The sequence below is a fragment of the Anguilla rostrata genome, chromosome 2 (genome assembly GCF_018555375.3).
Source record: "Anguilla rostrata isolate EN2019 chromosome 2, ASM1855537v3, whole genome shotgun sequence".
In the NCBI taxonomy this organism is placed as follows: Eukaryota; Metazoa; Chordata; class Actinopteri; order Anguilliformes; family Anguillidae; genus Anguilla; species Anguilla rostrata.
The window spans coordinates 18,386,153-18,404,543 of record NC_057934.1 but is presented as its reverse complement, the minus strand read 5'-3'; the positions used below and the strand labels follow the sequence as shown (position 1 = coordinate 18,404,543).

The window sequence follows — 18,391 nt, the reverse complement described above, 5'->3', positions numbered from 1 at the left end:
GCTCCTCTTCCTGAAACAATGGGTTAGTTGCCATTTTGCAGATGCTCAATCTCTGTCAGGCACAATTTGAGAGCTGTTTCTTGAAGTTTCGTTTTACTTTTCCTTCACATAACAAAGAGAAAGGACACACCAACTGTGCAAGTAAAACAGAACAGCCTCTTTTATAAATGCCTCATAAAAATGGTTAATTATCCTCAAATTACATTCATGAGCTTGAAATTACATTATTGAATATTGTGTAGGGGATTTACGATCCCTAAAACTTGGTCTGGTCCTCGAACATCAGCAGTGAGCCAGACAATCAAGATTCGTTTTCAGGGTTTTATAGCCATGTTGGTCAGTAGGGGGCATCAAAGTATTGGACACAACATTCTATAATATCTCAACTTCATCATGGAGCCGAGCCCTTTTGGGAGCTTTTTGAAATACTTTTTTATGAGTCTTATTAGTACCCATGTTTGTTCACAAATTATTCACCAATAAAGCATGCCAGTTTTAATAACAATAATATAATACAGAAATGCATATTTGTAGTGTGATATGTCAACTAACAGATTATTTACCTTGCTGAACAGCATGCTATTTATGCTGTGGGTAATTGCAATTACGAGCTAATGTAGTGGTAACCCTAAGAACCTTGGAAACATAAATCCACTTGACTCAGATAAAACAAGGCAATTGTGTCCCGCCATTGCAGACAGATGTGTCATCAGCTAATGTTGTAGCCAAGGGTTGAAATGGCAGTGTAGGATATAACCTGTGATATCCTGGGTCTGTAAACAGGAGCTTTTTTTTTCTTTTTGAGAAACTTTGAATGACCACAACCGCCAGTGTGAGCTAGCTAAAATAACCACTATTAATTGTTATAACTTTGGCCTCGTTTTGATATCAATACTTTTAACGGAACACCTAAATTTCGCACGTTTTAAATAATGACTTACAGACAGTACTTTGTATGCGGGAGTAATTTAACATTTTTGAGCGTTGGAAACGTTTTTGTTGAGATTATATGTTGGACATGTACAATGCCTTAGTAAAACACCAAGTGCCTCACTGCTACACTATTTGCTCGCCCGCATCCCGCCCCACATGGCCTTTCCATGCGGTTTAACCATTGTGAAAAGATTAGAGCCAAAATGGAGGTAAATGGGGTATATCACGTTTAGCCAATCAGCATCACCCTCTACTGTATGATGAGAGCGTGAGCGGGCAGTGGAATTTACCATTTTTTTAAAGAAAATAAAATTAACTAATCAGTGATTGGTCTAATCTCTTCATCTGAGAAAACCAAGACCAATCACCGATGCCAGCGCGTTTACGTCAGGATAAGAAATAAACTCACCCTACATAAGCTCCTCCCATAGGTGTTTCATCACTCTCTCCTTCATTCTCGTTTGCGGGAGAGAAAGGGGGTGTACGCTTTGGTACTGCGTCCGGCAGTCGATTCGATTTGTGTGCTTGCTTGACAGCCGGGAAGTACAACTGTCCTAGCAGACTAGCAACAGTTTCGGTCATCACACAGAATTTACTTGATATACGTTCATTCATTCATTCATACCATTTTTTCCACAGTTAATAACCACGATCCTCAGTTTCTTCTGCATTGGCTACTAGTTATTGAACAGATCTGTAGTGAGACTGAACATTTGCTGGCAACCTGACGCCTGCTATCTGCTCGGGTGAAAATCGCGGAAAAGAACAGAAATTATTGCTGCTGTACATACAGTTAAAATGAACGAGACGGAGTATCCTCCCCCCCTTACAGAGTATGACTTCGAACGACGATTTGACGAGAGGGTTGCAATCGAATGGATGCAAGAAAACTGGTAAGTAAACGACACACGGCCAACAGCTTTATGATATTAATAAAAATGCTTTACAGCAGAATTGATTGGCTCCCATCAGGCACATAAAGTGGGTTGGTCCATTGGTCTCCTCCACAATGTCATGCTCAAACTGCTTTCTGGCGGTAGCCTACAGTTTCTGTTTGAATAGCTCGTAAGTTCTTTCAATTACCCATTGCTAATAATATACAGTCTTGAATTCAGCCCGCATGCACGAACCCCTTTCGGATGATTATCAAAACAACATTTTGTGGAATGTGTTTAGGTCAATATTAATTAGAGCGATTATCGCATCTTCAAATGTCCTTGAGAACTTCTTCCAGTCTTGGAGAAGGCGTCCCCTGTCTATAATAGTGACATCTCTCAAAATGTTTTATTGTTGCGGTGATGTCAAATTAAGTACAAATTACGTGCATCGGTGGTTAGTTTGATATTAAAGACGGTGGAATCAGCCGATATATGCACCTATTTGCTAAACGTCAAGTCGTTTAATTTCATCACTGATTAATTTCAATAGGATACTGATTATCAGCCGTTTTTAAGATAGCCATTCTAAATGCTGGACAAAGTTTGACCCTCGATTCACAGGCGTTCATACGGCGATGCACCTTGAAAAATTACCTGAATGTAATAGCATCGTAAACGAAGGGACAACCTCTCTCCAAAGCGGTATGGCACAATTACATATACTTAATTTACTGTGAAGCAATGAATAACATGACATGGTATGATGTTCAATGTCTTGCATAACGCACACACACACACACAATAATATATATATATATATTCCTCAGCTTATCATCTCATGTTCTTATATTTGGAGCTTTGAAACTAGTTCAGAGAATTGTTATTGCTGGAAAGTCATTACATATCAGTATCATGTGAACGTAGACATCACAAATCTTTATGCTGTATAATTATCTCATTTATGTTCCACATATACATTAAACAATAGTGTAACACAGGTGAGGGGTCCTCAGCTCTGATTCTGGAGAGCCACAGGCTGCACTGCATTGCATTGTTACGCTGCAAGTAATTCATCAATCAAAGTAGTTGATTATGCAATTAACCCATCTGTGTCTTGTGTCTTAAATGATTTTGATTTTGTAGGTGAAATTAAAAATCCAACCAGGGATTGGGGGCTATAATTTTCCGATTTTTTTTAATGTATGATTTTTATATAGGATTTATTTATTATTTTTGATACTGTACACTAAAGGTCACAACAACAGTGACCTACCCTGGACTCAAATCCTCAACCACTCAGTCCAGGTTCAGGTAACCTCATTTAGTCCATGTTGTTCTTTTGTAACATAAGGGTCTTTATAGGGACCCTTGTTGATCTTCGACTGCCTTTTTTTTTTTGCCTCCACCCATGACACGTGGAATCATGTATTGTTGAGTGCTGAGGCATATCTGTTGGTCACAGTTCACTGACCAGCGATAACCATTATATGTACATATTTTTTAAAGGTATCTTTAAAGGTTCCATTTCAGTGTCAGTGCATACTCCTTTTTTGTTGTTTAGGAGAACTGGACAGTCTGGCCTCCTTTTGTATTTTGTGCTTTATTCGGACAGATAAATAGCAAAGAGGGTAACAGATCGAGAAGGGGCCGCACCTCAGAAAGTGCCGTGGCGGGGGATCTTGAGCCTTTTGCGGACTCGCGTGCGGCTCAAGGGCCCGCCGCCCTACGAACTGCACCACACGGCCCGTCAGTGCCACAGCATGTTTCATGCGGCTCTTCTAGGAGGTGTTAGTGTAGGTGACCGCAGGGTGCTCCAGCCATTGCTGTTAGGCCAGGTAAACGCCATGGGCCCGATTTACTGAGACCTTTTAGCATGTGCAAAACCTGTTAGCACACACAAAACCAATATCTTGATCAATGATTGGTCATATTATTTTAGTTTGCACAAATCATTGGTTCTGTTATTAGGTTTGCATATGCTAAAAGACTTGAATCAGGCCCCATATGCACAGCAGGGTCATCTGACAAGCACATTTCATAGCACATACTGTTGATTGTATTATTATTATTTAATCATTAGCACTGTAAGGTGTTGCGATATGCTTCATTAAGACTGCTGTACCCTTGAGCAAGGTACTACCTGCATGCATCATTTATCAGCTGTATACAATTACTGTTCTATTTGAATGTCTGGTAAGTTGTAATCTTATTAATGTATGTATTATTTGTTGTAGAGGTGGTAGTAATCAGAATGGTAGTAGTAGTGCGGGTTGTGGAAATACTGTGTTGAAAATGATGACGGTCACGATGATGGTGATTATTATTAGGCAACATATCAATGCAGCAATCATTATCACCTCCCAGCTGCAGCAGCAGATCTGTGCAGCTTAAGTGTTTCGCAAAGAAGGCAAAGTACTGTCCCCTTTGTACACCCCCCCCTCCCCCAACTTGGATCATTAGTCATGTATTTGACTCTATCATATCTTTTTTGGCTAGAAAGATATTTTCTGACCCATGAGAGCACACTGATAGTCTTTAGCGTTATTATACATTTTTTTATATTATACATCTATTACCCACCCCCATTTGGAATTTTGCATTGGGTGGCTGGATGAAGAGGCTGCCAGTCAGAGGAAATTAGGGTAGAAACAGGGGTGCTTTGCTTGCATTTGACACCAGTCCTCTCCAGCTCCCTGTGATTAATGGGCTAGGTCTGCATCAGCACCCATTTTGCTGATTAGCGAATAAATGTAGCTGAAAGAGCACACTTATTCTTTTTTTGTGCTTTCGTTCCCCCCGTCCCTTGCCTTCCCTCCCTCTGTTATTTTCTCTGTTCCCTGAGCTGACATAAGTGGCCATTAAAGCGGCTCTCCTCAGAGTTGCTGTTTGACCTCTCGTCTTCTGCGTCCTTCCCTTCCCACGTCACCGCTTCTCTCACTCACTCTTTCTTTATTTCTTTCTCTTTTTTTCCTGCCTACTTTGTCTTTCTCCCTTTCTCTCTGAGCGTGACTTCTTGATTTTGATGATGCACATATATCCCTCTCTCATGGAAGTCTGCAGTTGAGGGCAGTGGGCGTGGACCATAGATGTTTAGAGATGCGAGAGTTTAATTAGGGATGCTCCCTTGGCAGTGTGAAGTATTCTTCACTGCCCAGTACAGGGATTTCCCCCTATAGATGTCTGTGAGGAATAAGCACATGACTTTTGTTATTTAAATGTGGTCCTTGATGTCAAACCTTTGGCACCAAAATTGACTGTAATCTCATTGCACATTGTTCTTTAAATCAAGCTTTACTTTTCTTTGATTCTCACTTTTTTTCAGACAAACTCACAACTTTGTGCCGTGTTAATATTTGAAAAGGCTTAACCCCTTCATTAAAGTCATCGTCGAAAGAGCAGGTCAAAGTGCAAAGTGTGGTCTGGTAGAACTGGACCTTGGTCTCTTGTTGGAAACAATTTCTGACAGTAGATTGTGGACAGTAAAATTTCATATCACAGAAGAGATAAGAAAATGCACGGATTGCTGTTTTCTACTGCTACTGCTCTTTTTTTACCAATTTCACCTTGAGTTACAGTGTGGAGTCCCACACTACGTGCACACAGTCGCTCTGTACGTATTATGCTACATGCTTGACATCGCGTTGACAGCATCAGTGTTTCATTAGGTTGTTGACAATGCCTAATTTTCCCAGACTGCACTGCAGTTTTTGCATCGTTTCATAACAGATAGACACAAATGTTTTAAACAAGATTGTAGTTTCAATAAGCTGAAGAGAAAGTCGCAGAAAATAGGTATTTTTGTTCATCAACTTAAATTTCTTTCATCCATGTAAAATATGCATATAGGCCATTCATACTACAACGACAGATAAGGAATTTTAAAAATGTGTAAAGTTCTGCTTTAAAAGTTAAGGTAATTCTTATAAAATGTTCCTTACCCTGTGAACAGGTTGTTTAATCTTTCATATTTTTGTTGCTCGGATTGATCCCAGTCACCATAAAGGGGCACATTACCTCTCTTTGACCCTGTTTACACTTGGTTTTAAAATGCGTTTCGGTGACCCGAACACAAGTGGACAGCCGAGACACATCGCCGTTCACACCTGTGTCTATCATGCGTCTCCAAGGTGTCCAGCTGACCACTTGTGTTCAGATTTCGTTACTGCCTATGTCACTTCCGCTAGAAGGCCAAAGGGCCCCGCGCAGTTATTACCTCGCCAGACAAGCGCCAGATTTGTTTCTCACGGGCTAGCTAAGAAAACAAGAATGTTTCAAGAACTAATATACATGTATGGGCTGTTCCAACTGGTGAGATTGGCAGGACAAAGTCTTTTTTTTTTTTTCGAGCGTTGGCACGCTGTCACCAAAACAACCACCACGTCCTGCACCGATGACGTATATTCCTGTTACGTCCTTGTCGGGGACGCATCAGGACGCATTAGCGTTTACACTACAAAAGATATGTGGGAAAATGCGTCCCAGACCACCTCGGCAAGTGGTTTGAGTGATCGGATCACAATGCGTCTTGGTGGTCGTTTACACTTGTATTTAGCGCTGTCCACTTGTGATCCGATCGCCCCAAGACGCATTTTAAAACCAAGTGTGAACAAGGTCTTTGTGCCTCTCCTTCTGTCTCTGGTTTGGGACAGTGGTTCTCAGATTTGGTCCTGGGTCCCCTGTGTATCCTGGTTTTCTGTCCAGCTCTAACAGCAAGTCCTCAATAATGAGCTGTTAATTGTTCTTAACAAGGCCATTTTGAATGGTGAGGGATAATTTATCCTCATTTGGTCATGAGTAGAGCAAGACAGTCCACCCTCCACATCCACCCTTTTTTTTATTCAGAGAGGTAGAAAGCGGAGAGGGTAACAGACAGAGGAGGGAATACAGCAGAGAAAGTGCCATGGCAGGGTTCGAACCTTTGCCCGTGTGTACAGCTCAAGAGTCCCCTGCCTTCCGGACTACATTTCACGTCTCACCCACCAAATAGTATTTGTTTGCTTCAAGGCAGCGTGAGGACTCTTCCCTCTCATCCGTTATGCCCCGCTGTTCAGCACCTGTCTGAAATTTTCTACATTTGCATTTTTTTTTTTCCTTTTCCTCCAGAAATAAAGGTCTCATAAAGAATGAACATCCCATGTTCATTGGAGGAAATTCTAATCAGCCAGATCAGCTCTTACCCTTCTTAGCCTGATGCCTTAATAATCTGCAGTGAGCTCCATGGTAAATTCTACAATTAGAAAGAGATTGCATGTTTTCATTGATTCACTGAAGCTAAAGCAGTTGCGCCAAATTAAGAGTTCACAGCAAATGCCAACTAAGGGCTAAACTGTCAGCCGGAATAAAAGCACAGCATGCATGAAGAGGCCCCGGGACCTGGTCTGAGAGCCTGTGGGGGGGGGGGGGTTGTCAGACCTTCGGTTTCCTCTGAAATCACAAGGAGGTTAAATGCTTAGTGGGGCTTCTGATGCCTAAAGAGGCCCCCGTTGAGGAATCAGTCCTGAATCGGTAACGTTTGCGGTTTCTATGCTTTGCCTGCCCATGACAACGGTCGTCTCATTTAAGCATTTCCCCTCCAAAGATATAGCTCTTCTTCACTCATCAATGGTTTTAATTTTCTGTGACCATTTACCCTTGTCTGCGATGGGAGAGGTGGGCTCTGTTATAATGGCTCCGATGGAAAATATCTTGGTCTGTAGTAATGTCTAATAGGGGTGGAAGGCTAGGGAATCTGGGTTCCTGGGTGATTGGGGTGTATTTTTTTTTGGGTGCATTTTTATGCATATCTAGCTCTGTAATGATTTGTCAGGGCTCTACGCCAACATTTGTTCCAAGGAGCATATGTGCTCCTAAGTTGAAAAATTTAGGAGCACACTAATGCTTCCCAGTTAGTAGATGTGCTCCTAAATGATTTTCCAGTTAAAGCGTGAGCACTGTGAGCCCTACTTTATATGAATGGGGTTTGGGGGTTGAGCGTCTGGGGGGGTGGGGGGGGGGTATGACAGTATCTGAGTATGTAATGTGTGCTGTCTGGGTGTGTAATGATGCGCGTGCGACCGGCGTCCTGATCTGTGATGACACACTTCCTGCTTCTTTCCAGGAGCAAGTCCTTCGTGTTCTGCGGCCTGTACGCGGCGCTGGTGTTCGGGGGCCAGCACTTCATGCGCGAGCGGCAGAAGCTGGAGCTGCGCAAGCCGCTGGTGCTCTGGTCCCTCAGCCTCGCCATCTTCAGGTGAGCCGAACGTCCGCCGCCACGGGCTGACTGACTGACTGACGGGGAGCGACGACCAATGAGAACACAGAGGACCGATACAGCGATAGCTGAGCCCGGACCGAGACCTGGGATGACCGAGCCCGGGGCTGAACGGAACCGCAACCGGCTGAGAGTGCGGTTCATCGACGCATTGGCGTGCCTAGACCGTGGAAAACCGAGGCGACGGTTGACAAAAACATCCTGACTCACTCTAGACTCATGCTTCCAGGTTCAGTGTCAAATCTACTCTGGCCATCTGTAAGCCATTTTTAGACAGGGGTTTTTCTCACTTCATTTTCAACAACAGATGTGTTGCTTTGTTCTCCAAATGCATGCTTGGCAGCCCTTGGCATGATTACAAAATAATTGTCCCCTTCTTGTTGTGGGTATTAAATAATTATTTCTTTTTGCTGACTGACACTGTGGTGCACTGCCCCTGAAAGATAGCAGACCTTGCCAAATCTGTTTTTTAAATGCAAGATGGTTGCACAATTTGCCTTCTGAACGGGACTGTTCTGTCATATGTGTGTCTGTAAGAACCTACTGTATAGCTGTTTGTGTATGATTGGGTCTCCAAGGTAACCCTTAGAGATGGAATTCTCAACGTGACCTTTTACAGGGCTGGTTTCCTTAGAAACATGTTACATGTACATGGGAAGCTGCAAGAGATTTTTGTCCCGATGGCCAGATAAGAGACAGATGATCTTATTCTCATTTCTACACCAGCGTGATCCCTCCCCATTACGAAACCAAACGCATGAACATGCAGTTCTCCGCAAGGTCACAGGTAGATAAAGATGTACACGAACACGTAATCCAAACAACTGCTGAGACTAACGATCACCAGAGATTGTCTGCACATTTCTCCCCTTTGATTCATGTACTTACTGTCAATGTAACCTCAGAAAACTGAGGTTAGCTAGAAAAAAGAATCTCATGAGCCTCACAAAGGAGATTGTTAAAAATCTTTTTTACTTGTTGTATTGTTGCCAAAAATTGCTTGTGGAAGTCTTTGAATTCTTAAGGAGCGTGTGGAGATGCAGGTTTGTTCAGTTCAGTTGGCCACAGTTCAGCGCTGGAATGAAGATACACAGCAGTATAGAGGTTATTCTTTTGTGCCAAGTGTCTTGCAGGAATCGAAAAACATTGCTGTATAGCCTGTGGCCCTTCCTAGGACTCCCCTCTATTAATCTTAATTGAATTTACAGGAATGTGAATGACAGAATTGGGAGGTAGCTGTCATAGGAATGTAGATGGCAGAGAACTGGGGATAGACGAAGCAGTATATGCAGTCGAATAGGCCCCTGCGAGCAGTGTCTATTCCCCCCAATCACACTGTACATAATCCTAATCCCCATCTGTACTGCAGCAGGGACCGCCCCATACATGCAGTTTCCACGCCAACAAAAAAAAACGCTGCCTAGCTTTAATCTACATAAATATGGATATATGGGTGTCCAATCTGGCATTTATGGGAATCTGGCTCTTTGTTTTCACAAATTGTCCTTCAAATGACCATCAGAATGTATAAATATACAAAATCAGTATAAAAATTAATTTGGAAATTATATATACTTTAAAAATCATCTTTTCTTCTCAAAGATTTGAATGCAGGCAGCTTTTTATGAAGCGTTGATAGAACAGAACTGTGGTTGTCTATACCTAATGCGCAAGGCCTCAGAGTGGGGCCACAGCTGGAAAGGGTGACTCTCTGGTGATCGTCACTGACTGAGGCGTTGATGGCACCTGTTTTATCATGCTTAGCGTTACCTAACAAAGTTGCATTCTGCTTAATAATTGCAGCGGCTAAATTGCAGCCCACTTAAAATGTGGCATGGTAACTCTCTGCCAGAAGAGCATGCGTTGATTTGAACCATCCAGAGGCCTCATTTATAAAACAGTTTTATAATGAAATTGTTTCAGAAAATCCCACTTTGGCATGAATATCATCGTATCTCTACGTAAAGTTTGCGCGGAATGTAAGTTGATTGCCTGCTGTATATGTGGAGGTTCTGCACGTTTGAGGACTGCACACGAATCCCAGAAGTGGGCTGTGTGCGCTTTAATTAAGTAGCCCATAACATTTTGATAAATAGTTTTAGGCATGAAGAGTGCACAAAGCGTGATCAATCCCAGGTGTTATTTATTTATTTAAGACATGATAAATACAGTCTTATAAGCAGTGTTCTGCATGAGAAAAGTATTATTTAGTCATGACTGCACTCGCCTAGTTGGAGTTCAAATCGAAGTTCATTTTGGATTTAAATATCACAGCTGGGTAAGGCACAAATACGTCACTTTAAACCAACGTAAGTAACTTTTTTCGGTCTTTTATTTTTAGAAATCAAGTGTAAGCACACCTTGGGAAATGATTTCCATCCATCCATCCATTATCTATAACAGCTTATCCTGAGCAGGGTCGCGTGGGTGTTGGAGCCTATCCCAGCGTGCATTTGGCGAGATGCAGAAAGGAAATGATTTAAGATTACGTTTATTGTCATTATAATCTTGTTACGTTTTTTAAATATATAAATGAGGATCCAGGAGTCTGCTTATCAGGTGCGTCGATGTGCTGAAAATCTGAATTTAAGGGCAGACATGGCTCTAGCTTATATCCGTGACCGGTTGGGCTCGGAATGGACATGGCACGGGTAGCGGGTACTGTTCCTATGGAAAAACATGCCTATCTATTCAGGAAGTGACCGGCGGACAAGAGGCATAATGCATATTTGCAAACATCATGTATTAGTCACTCAATGAATTGCAACAGACGGCGCGGTACCGCTGATTAAAATTTAAGTGGAGCAAAGGTACGGAAAGACCGCATGCTTTCGTATGCAGGTGCAGCCGGTTTCATCGTCTCTGCCCTGTTTAATGTTCCTCGAGCAGTACGGTGTCTATTTAAATTCTGTTTGCGATATTTTAAATATCTGTTTGCAGACACCGCCGACCGCCTCTGTCAAGATCGCATGTTTGCGTTGCTGCTTTGATCGCGTTTTCTTCCTCCGCTTGCTGTCTCTCCGACCAATATTGAATGCCTTTATGGAATGGCACGTGTGCACTCAGCAGAAAAAGTGTGCACGGCAGGAAGGGTGTTAATTACGTCAAGACTTCAGGTCCGTATCTTTGTTCACTCTGCCGTTTGGTTTTAGGTTTCAGAGGCAGCCTGCTGATTGGAGGATTACATTAGATGTTGCTGGACCAAATCCCATGGTTGTATACCCTGGAGACTGTCTGGGGTTTTCACAGTAGCTCACTTCTTGGGGATGCTCATCTTAAAAACTAAATGCAGTGTGTATTGAAATATTGTTCAGTAAATGTTCTCGTCCCCTCTCCTCCCCTCCTCTCCCCTCGCCTATTAACTAATCCTGGGTCAGTTCCAACTTTCTCTGCCAAAAGGACCAGACATGAATTAGCCATTCATTACCTGATCCTGGATCTGCATGTTATTTGGTGCCCCGCTGAAGAGATACAATGTGCTTCACCAGTTTGTTTGGCCTAATAACACTGTTAGCAAGATTTTGGCTCATGTTTAAAGCCTTGGGCGAGTCTGTTTTCACTCTGACTCCTTTGTCAAGTTCCACCACCAGCTCCAACAGATAAACTGTTACAGAACAAAAGCATCCATTGATTTGAAGCTGAGCTAGCTGTTTTAACAATATGACAACCACCACCACCGCCCCTCCAAAACACAACTGACCAACTTTTCACCCAGCTCTCTTGCATTCTGTCATTCCTATTTAGAGTAAGAAATATTGATGAGAAAGAAAGGTGAGCAATTAATGTGTTCACATCAGTATAAACTCACCATAACCCTAAAAACATTCCTGTTTTCATTTCTTTTTGGCAATGCACAGCTACTGTACAATACGCAGTACAATATGCAATCTACTGTACAGTGTGCTGTCTGCTGAAGGCCCCCTCTCAGGCCGGATGCTTGGGATGTTTGTTTGAAATATGTGGTGGGATGCGTACGCCGTCCCACATACAGCACAGGGAGCGGAAGCTGCCTGACTGGAGCTGTCTGCCCTAATCCAGATCCAGTGTGAGATTGCAAGATGGGGGGGGTGGTTGGAGGGGCGACCATGCTGCACAAAATGTTGTTATATGGCCCCTTAAATACCAAAATGGAACACCTCTTGCTCTCTCAATCCCAAATCTGGGCTAGACTAGAGTTTTTCATTTGATTGTCAAATTAGCTGCTTAGCAAGCATTCAAATACAGATCCATATGATTTATTGATGGTCTACTTGCTGGATATTTCATTACCCAATGTGGGGCTGAACATGCCCAATGCCCTGATTTGGAATGTCCAGTTAACTGGAGCTGCAGCTGTGCTCATGTGCAAACCCCACTGCTGATCCTCCGAAGCACATGGTGTCGCCAGCTGCTTCTTTTCTCAGACTACAGCCAAACCTGCATCGAGTAGAGTAGGAGGAAGATCTTTTATATGCAGATTTAGCATGTAGTCCACATGCTCCCGGTTGATCAGTGGGGGTTGCTAGAAAGCAAAGAACAGCAGACCTCTAACTGACTGAACCCTCCCGTATCCTGGGCGACTCAATCAGCAATTGAATGTCGCCCTGTGGTGCTACTGGCCACTGTTGGTGCCAGCACAGTCCAGCTTGGATCCGAGACCTCTGGGCTCATCTGTGCACCACAGCTTGGTGAGTTCAGCCACCCAACAGCCTATTTCCCAAATATTTAAATAAATTGAATTCTATAATTATATGTTCTTCTTCCATAAGGAAGGCAATATTTTTTTTTAGTGTGAATTACAATGGCCAAATGTGACTATACATATCTCCTTTTTTCTGTAATATATCTGTTTACTCTAGTATTGGTTAAGTTTTTTTGTGGAGCCCAAAAGAGAGTGGTTTTATGTTAATTTCAGATAGTGGCCTGATTTGTCAACTCTTGACTTGGTGGAAGCAACAGTGACAGATACATGGCAAAATACAAGTAGTGAACAAAAACAAAATGGAAACCCCAGTGAGAGGTCACTTAATGTGTTGAGCCGCCATGTGTGGCCAGTATAGACTGTATGCACCATGGTATAGATTCTAACAGTGTCTGGAGTTCTGCTGGGGGAATATGACATCACACTTCCACAAGAAGGTCAATTAAATGATGCTTTGTTAAAGGACGTGGAAGATACTGACTCGGCATTCCGCAAATCCTACAAATGCTTGATTGGCTTCAGATCAGACGACTGAGGAGGCTGTAGCATGTGGGTAACTGTCACTGTCATGCTTCTCAAACCATTGCTGGGTGGACAGGCACCTTGTCATTTTTTAGGACCACCTTCTCTGCAAGAAAGAGGGAGCTGAAAGGGTCAAGATCGCTCGGTGCCTTTCATTAACGATTGACACCGACCTTAATTTCTGAGTGTGAGAGAACGCTTCTGTGCCAGGAAAATGTGACCCACACCATTACGGATCCACCAGAAGAACCCTTCACGGTTTATCACAGCTGTCTTTCCTTTTTTTACTTCCTGCCTGTAGTTATGGTTTACACCACATTTGCCCTTGTATAAGACATTTTCCTTCTTCAAAAAATCCATCATATAATTACCTGTGTCCTGTAAGTCAGTAGCATAATTAATCAGGGTGACAGTTGGTGCAGCCATATACCTTAGCTATTGCAGTCCATGCCACCTGGAATAAAGTTATTTTTATGTCCTTGTGTTTTATATGGTATGGGAGCCAGATATATTTTTTTTATGTATGTAGGATATAAAAATATATAGTTTTATATCCATCCATTATCTATACCTGCTTATCCTGGGCAGGGTTGCGGGGGGTGCTGGAGCCTATCCCAGCATGCATTGGGCGAGAGGCAGGAATACACCCTGGACAGGCCGCCAATCTATCGCAGGGCGCACACACCATTCAACTCACATCCTCACACCTATGGGCAATTTAGAGTCTCAAATTAGCCTACTTGCATGTCTTTGGACTGTGGAAGGAAACCCAAACAGCACGGGGAGAACATGCAAACTCCACAGAGTAAGGCCCAGGCCAGATTCAAACCCTGAACCTTCTTACTGTGAGGCAACAGTGCTACCCACTGCACCACAGTGTATAGTTTTATATCTTATATAAAGAGGTTTTCATTCTAATTTTGTTCCTTCTGGAGTCAATCACACGATAAGTGCTCGCTGTAGGTCTGTCCCACAGGCTTGCAAATGCTAATCATATACAAGTTACATAATGCATATATGAATTATGCATTTGCTTGGTCTTTTGTTATTACTATGAATTGAATAACCAAGAAATGCTTATTTTTCGTCCGCTGGTACCATTATAATAATAATGGAGGCAGAAACTCTGGGGGTTTTCAAAACCAGGCTTGATATGATGGTAGATACTGTCGAGTTTGTGGGTAACCCAAGCACCATGTGCACTTTAGCGGTAGGAAAATGGCGAGCATTGTCGGGCTGAATTGCCTGTTCTCAAAATTCTGTTATGTTACGTATTAAAGCGCTGAAAATTCACCGAAATGTGTATTTATTTGAGAAGTATTGATTTAAAAATGTATCCTACAGCTCAGAATACTGAATTTCATAACGAGGCACTTTAAGATCGCAGGGCAGACTTCATGCCAGTTGCTGGGGCAAAGGGGTCGCCTAGCTTGCCACGTCTTGCCTGTGGGGCGAGTGAAAGTGGAACAGCGCATACCTACGCAGTTGCAACGTGTGATGATCCCGACGAAGTGATTAATAATAACGATTGCCTGTGTTTTGTCCCCGGCAGCATCATCGGGGCTGTGCGAACCGGCTCGTACATGCTGCACGTCCTCTACAACAGCGGCTTCAAGCAGTCCGTGTGCGACCAGAGCTTCTACCGAGCCCCCGTCAGCAAGTTCTGGGCGTATGCGTTTGTCCTCAGCAAGGCCCCTGAGCTAGGTGAGACAAGCTGAGGGGGGGGGCGGGGCTTGGGGGGAGAGAATTGTGATTGGTCATCCAGGAAATAATGTACGAGAGGAAAGGGGAAACAGTCGCACGGTGGTGGGGTTGGACTGACCTTGAAAGGCAGCCGCGTTTTTTTCTCTTTTTTTTTTACTAGTTAATTTCCCAGAAGGCTTTGATACTACGGCTCAGCCTTCACTGCTGCGCTGGGGTCCTCTCAGTCTCACAGTGATACAGTCGTCCTCTCACCAGCCCAGCTGTGAGGCGGTGACGTAACCGAAAACGCGGAGGAGAGCGATGCTGAGCTGGCTGAAACGATTTCAGCAGAGAGAGAGAGAGCGAAGCACTGTCTCCTCTCAGAGGAAAAATAAAGAAAGCAATCAAGATGCGGTTGCGTGCGTGTATGCATATATTTATATATATATATGGGTGTCCTTTGTGTAAACATGTTTCATTGTGTGGATATATTAATATATATGGGTGTCTTTTGTGTGTATGTGTGTGTGGATATATTTATATATATGGGTGTCCTTTGTGTGTATGTGAATGAATCGTTGCATTTATATAGCACTTTTCCGAACGCTCAAAGTGCTTTACAGTGATGAGTGGGAACTCCCCTCTCCCACGACCAATGTGTAGCACCCACCTGGGTGATGCACGGCAGCCATTTTGTGCCAGAACACATTAGCTGAAGGTGAAGAGGGAGAGAACATTTTTTAGCCACTTAAATCAGGGGATGATTAGGTGGCAAGTTGGAGAGAGCCGGATTGGGAATTTAGCCAGGACACCGGAAAACCCCCTACTCTTTGTGGCAAGTGTCATGGGCTCTTTAATGACCACAGTGAGTCAGGACCTTGGTTTAATGTCTCATCTGAAAGACAGCATCTCCTACAGTACAGTGTCCCTGTCACTGCGCTGGGGCATTGGGGTTTAATTTGACCAGAGGGAAGATTGCCCCCTGCTGGCCCACCAATACAACTTCCAGCAGCAACTCAGTATTCCCTGGTGGTCTCCGATCCAAGTAGTAACCAAGCCCACACCTGCTTAGCTTCAGCCATTTGGCAGGAGCAGGGTGCATGGTGGTATGGCTGCTTGCTTTGAACATGTTTGAATGTGTGGATATATTTATATATATGGGTGTCCTTTGTGTGTATGTGTGTGAACATGTTTGAGTGTGTGGATATATTTACATATATGGGTGTCCTTTGTGTGTATGTGTGTGAACATGTTTGAGTGTGTGAATATATTTACATATATGGGTGTCCTTTGTGTGTATGTGTGTGAACATGTTTGAGTGTGTGGATATATGTACATATATGGGTGTGCATGTGAAGTTTGAGTGTATCTCAAGCTGTCTCTGACTGTGTCCTCTCCCCCGTTCCCTTCCACGCAGGTGACACGGTGTTCATCATTCTGCGGAAGCAGAGGCTGATCTTCCTGCACTGGTACCACCACATCACCGTCCTGCTCTACTCCTGGTACTCCTACAAGGACCAGGTGGCTGGCGGCGGCTGGTTCATGACCATGAACTTCCTGGTGCACTCGCTGATGTACAGCTACTACGCGGCGCGGGCGGCCGGCTGGCGCGTGCCCCGCCAGTTCGCCATGCTCATCACCACCACCCAGATCGCGCAGATGGTGATGGGGCTGGCGGTCAGCGGCCTGGTCTACATGTGGATGCAGGAGGGCCGCTGCCCCTCGTACCTGGACAACATCGTGTGGGGGTCCCTCATGTACCTCAGCTACCTGCTCCTCTTCGCCTCCTTCTTCTACCAGTCCTACCTCAAGGGAGGGAAGCGCGCCAAGGCCGATTAGGCGCTTCGTCACCGGAAGGGGGTGTAGGAGGGGGGCAGGGGGGGCGGGTACAACGGGGTGGGAATGTGGGGTGGGTTGTTCATTGGGGAGGAGGGGCAGGGGGGGTTGCCTTACGGTGGTTCATATAACAAAGTGTGCAGGAAGAGTGGAGAGCATTCACTGCACACGCCAGTTTCTACATAAGCTGGTTTTTTTAGGTCACCTGACATTCATTGCCTGGTGTTTTTTTCCTGCACAGAACCTCTTAGTGACATGCACAGACTTCTTTTTAATTTTCTTAGTTTCGTTGTTTTCAAAAAGTACCAAAACTACGTAAAACACAGCTGATGTAGACGAGCGGTTACGAAAAGGGAACTGGCGTGACAAACGTGTCTCTCCCGCCCGGAGCCGTTACAGTCTGCAAAGGAATGATGAGCTCATAAATGGTTAAAGTACAACCCACAGTCTCTTGGTTTTTGTTCATCGTATCTTTAGGATGTCTCTGTCTGGGCTCTGTCAAAACAAGGAGCAGCCTTAGCATTGATCGCTGAAGCGACATTGATCGCTTATCGAACAGACGCAACTCAAATGGGGATATTACCCAAGTTGCACTGCATCGCATGAAGGATCTTTTTTTTGTCACAATCACACTAAAGCAGTATCAGAAAATTGGGTGATAGTGATTCACAATGATTGCTGGTCATTTGTTTATGGAACTTAATTGATATGCTATGCCATGTGGCTTCTTGCTGTTATGGCCATAGGTGTGCCATAGTGGTTGGAAAACCCAAAGGCTGTAGATTCAGATTCCTGATGCTGTCCCCCTTGAGCTAGATACTTGAACTGAATTACTGTAGTGGATTACCAGCTGTGCCAGTGCTAGCTAAGCTGATGTTAGCTCACACATGTGTAAGTCTAACAACAAGGGCATCTACAAAGAAAGTATCTGTCTGAAAAAATATTAAATGTACTCAGAATTACAAAGTAAAAAAAGCTGAGTGATGTCTTAAGCCATGCACATTTAGATAATGTCCTCCCAGTGCACTTTGAGCTCTGTCTTAATTGCTCTGATGGAAGTCTTTACCTCAGGCGCTGTATCTCTAGAGCGAAAGGGAAGTTACAGTTTGTGAAATGCATCCTGCAATCTGATTGGTTATAGCATGTTTTAGGCAGCGTTATGTTTCATGTCCGTGGCTGAGTTAGCTTGATTCCCCGCCTCCAATTGGAGCCCCACCTACATAAGATAAGGATTTGCCAGATGAAATAACTGACAATTGGTTTGTTAGCCTAGCATATCCTCAGATGCAGGGCAGACTTATCTCACATCAGACTCTCAACCTCAGACTCATAGTATCCTTAAGGTTATGAACCTGAGTGAACTTTGAGGGTAACCAGCTAAGGTGTTTCATTAAAGTGTTTTTTTTTGTGTTTTTTTTTAATGGAATAGAAGCGTCCATAGACCTTCTCTGAATCTGTAACCATAGAAGGCAGCACTTTGGTTGGTAGAAGTACAGTTCAGTCATCTGGTTCATTGAATCTTCTGTGACCTTTGACCTCAGTGTCCTCGTGTAGTAAGGTCAATATGTCCTGGCTGAAGTGGATACAGGCCCTGGCTGAGTGTCCAGT

The 18,391-nt window shown here is 43.8% G+C and overlaps 1 protein-coding gene across 2 annotated transcripts; it reads left to right on the top strand.

Moving 5' to 3' along the window:
• The first annotated feature begins 1,377 nt into the window (after positions 1–1,377).
• Positions 1,378–16,814, top strand: LOC135247477 (very long chain fatty acid elongase 6-like). Of its 2 annotated transcripts, none has more exons than XM_064320966.1 (4): positions 1,378–1,826; positions 7,909–8,040; positions 14,817–14,968; positions 16,365–16,814. In XM_064320966.1, exons 1-4 carry the CDS (start codon positions 1,732–1,734, stop codon positions 16,784–16,786), a joined length of 801 nt encoding a protein of 266 aa, XP_064177036.1. In that variant the 5' UTR covers positions 1,378–1,731; the 3' UTR covers positions 16,787–16,814. The 2 variants fall into 2 exon arrangements, with proteins under 2 accessions (XP_064177036.1, XP_064177037.1); XM_064320967.1 differs by lacking the exon at positions 1,378–1,826 and adding an exon at positions 1,846–2,513.
• The last annotated feature ends 1,577 nt before the right edge of the window (positions 16,815–18,391 follow it).

Bases quoted from the DNA above. Each gene is read 5' to 3' on its own strand.
- LOC135247477 (XM_064320966.1), top strand. From the start codon at position 1,732: ATGAACGAGACGGAGTATCCTCCCCCCCTTACAGAGTATGACTTCGAA. The intron at 1,827-7,908 runs GTAAGTAAACGA...GCTTCTTTCCAG, and splicing joins GAATGGATGCAAGAAAACTG to GAGCAAGTCCTTCGTGTTCT. The intron at 8,041-14,816 runs GTGAGCCGAACG...TGTCCCCGGCAG, and splicing joins CTCAGCCTCGCCATCTTCAG to CATCATCGGGGCTGTGCGAA.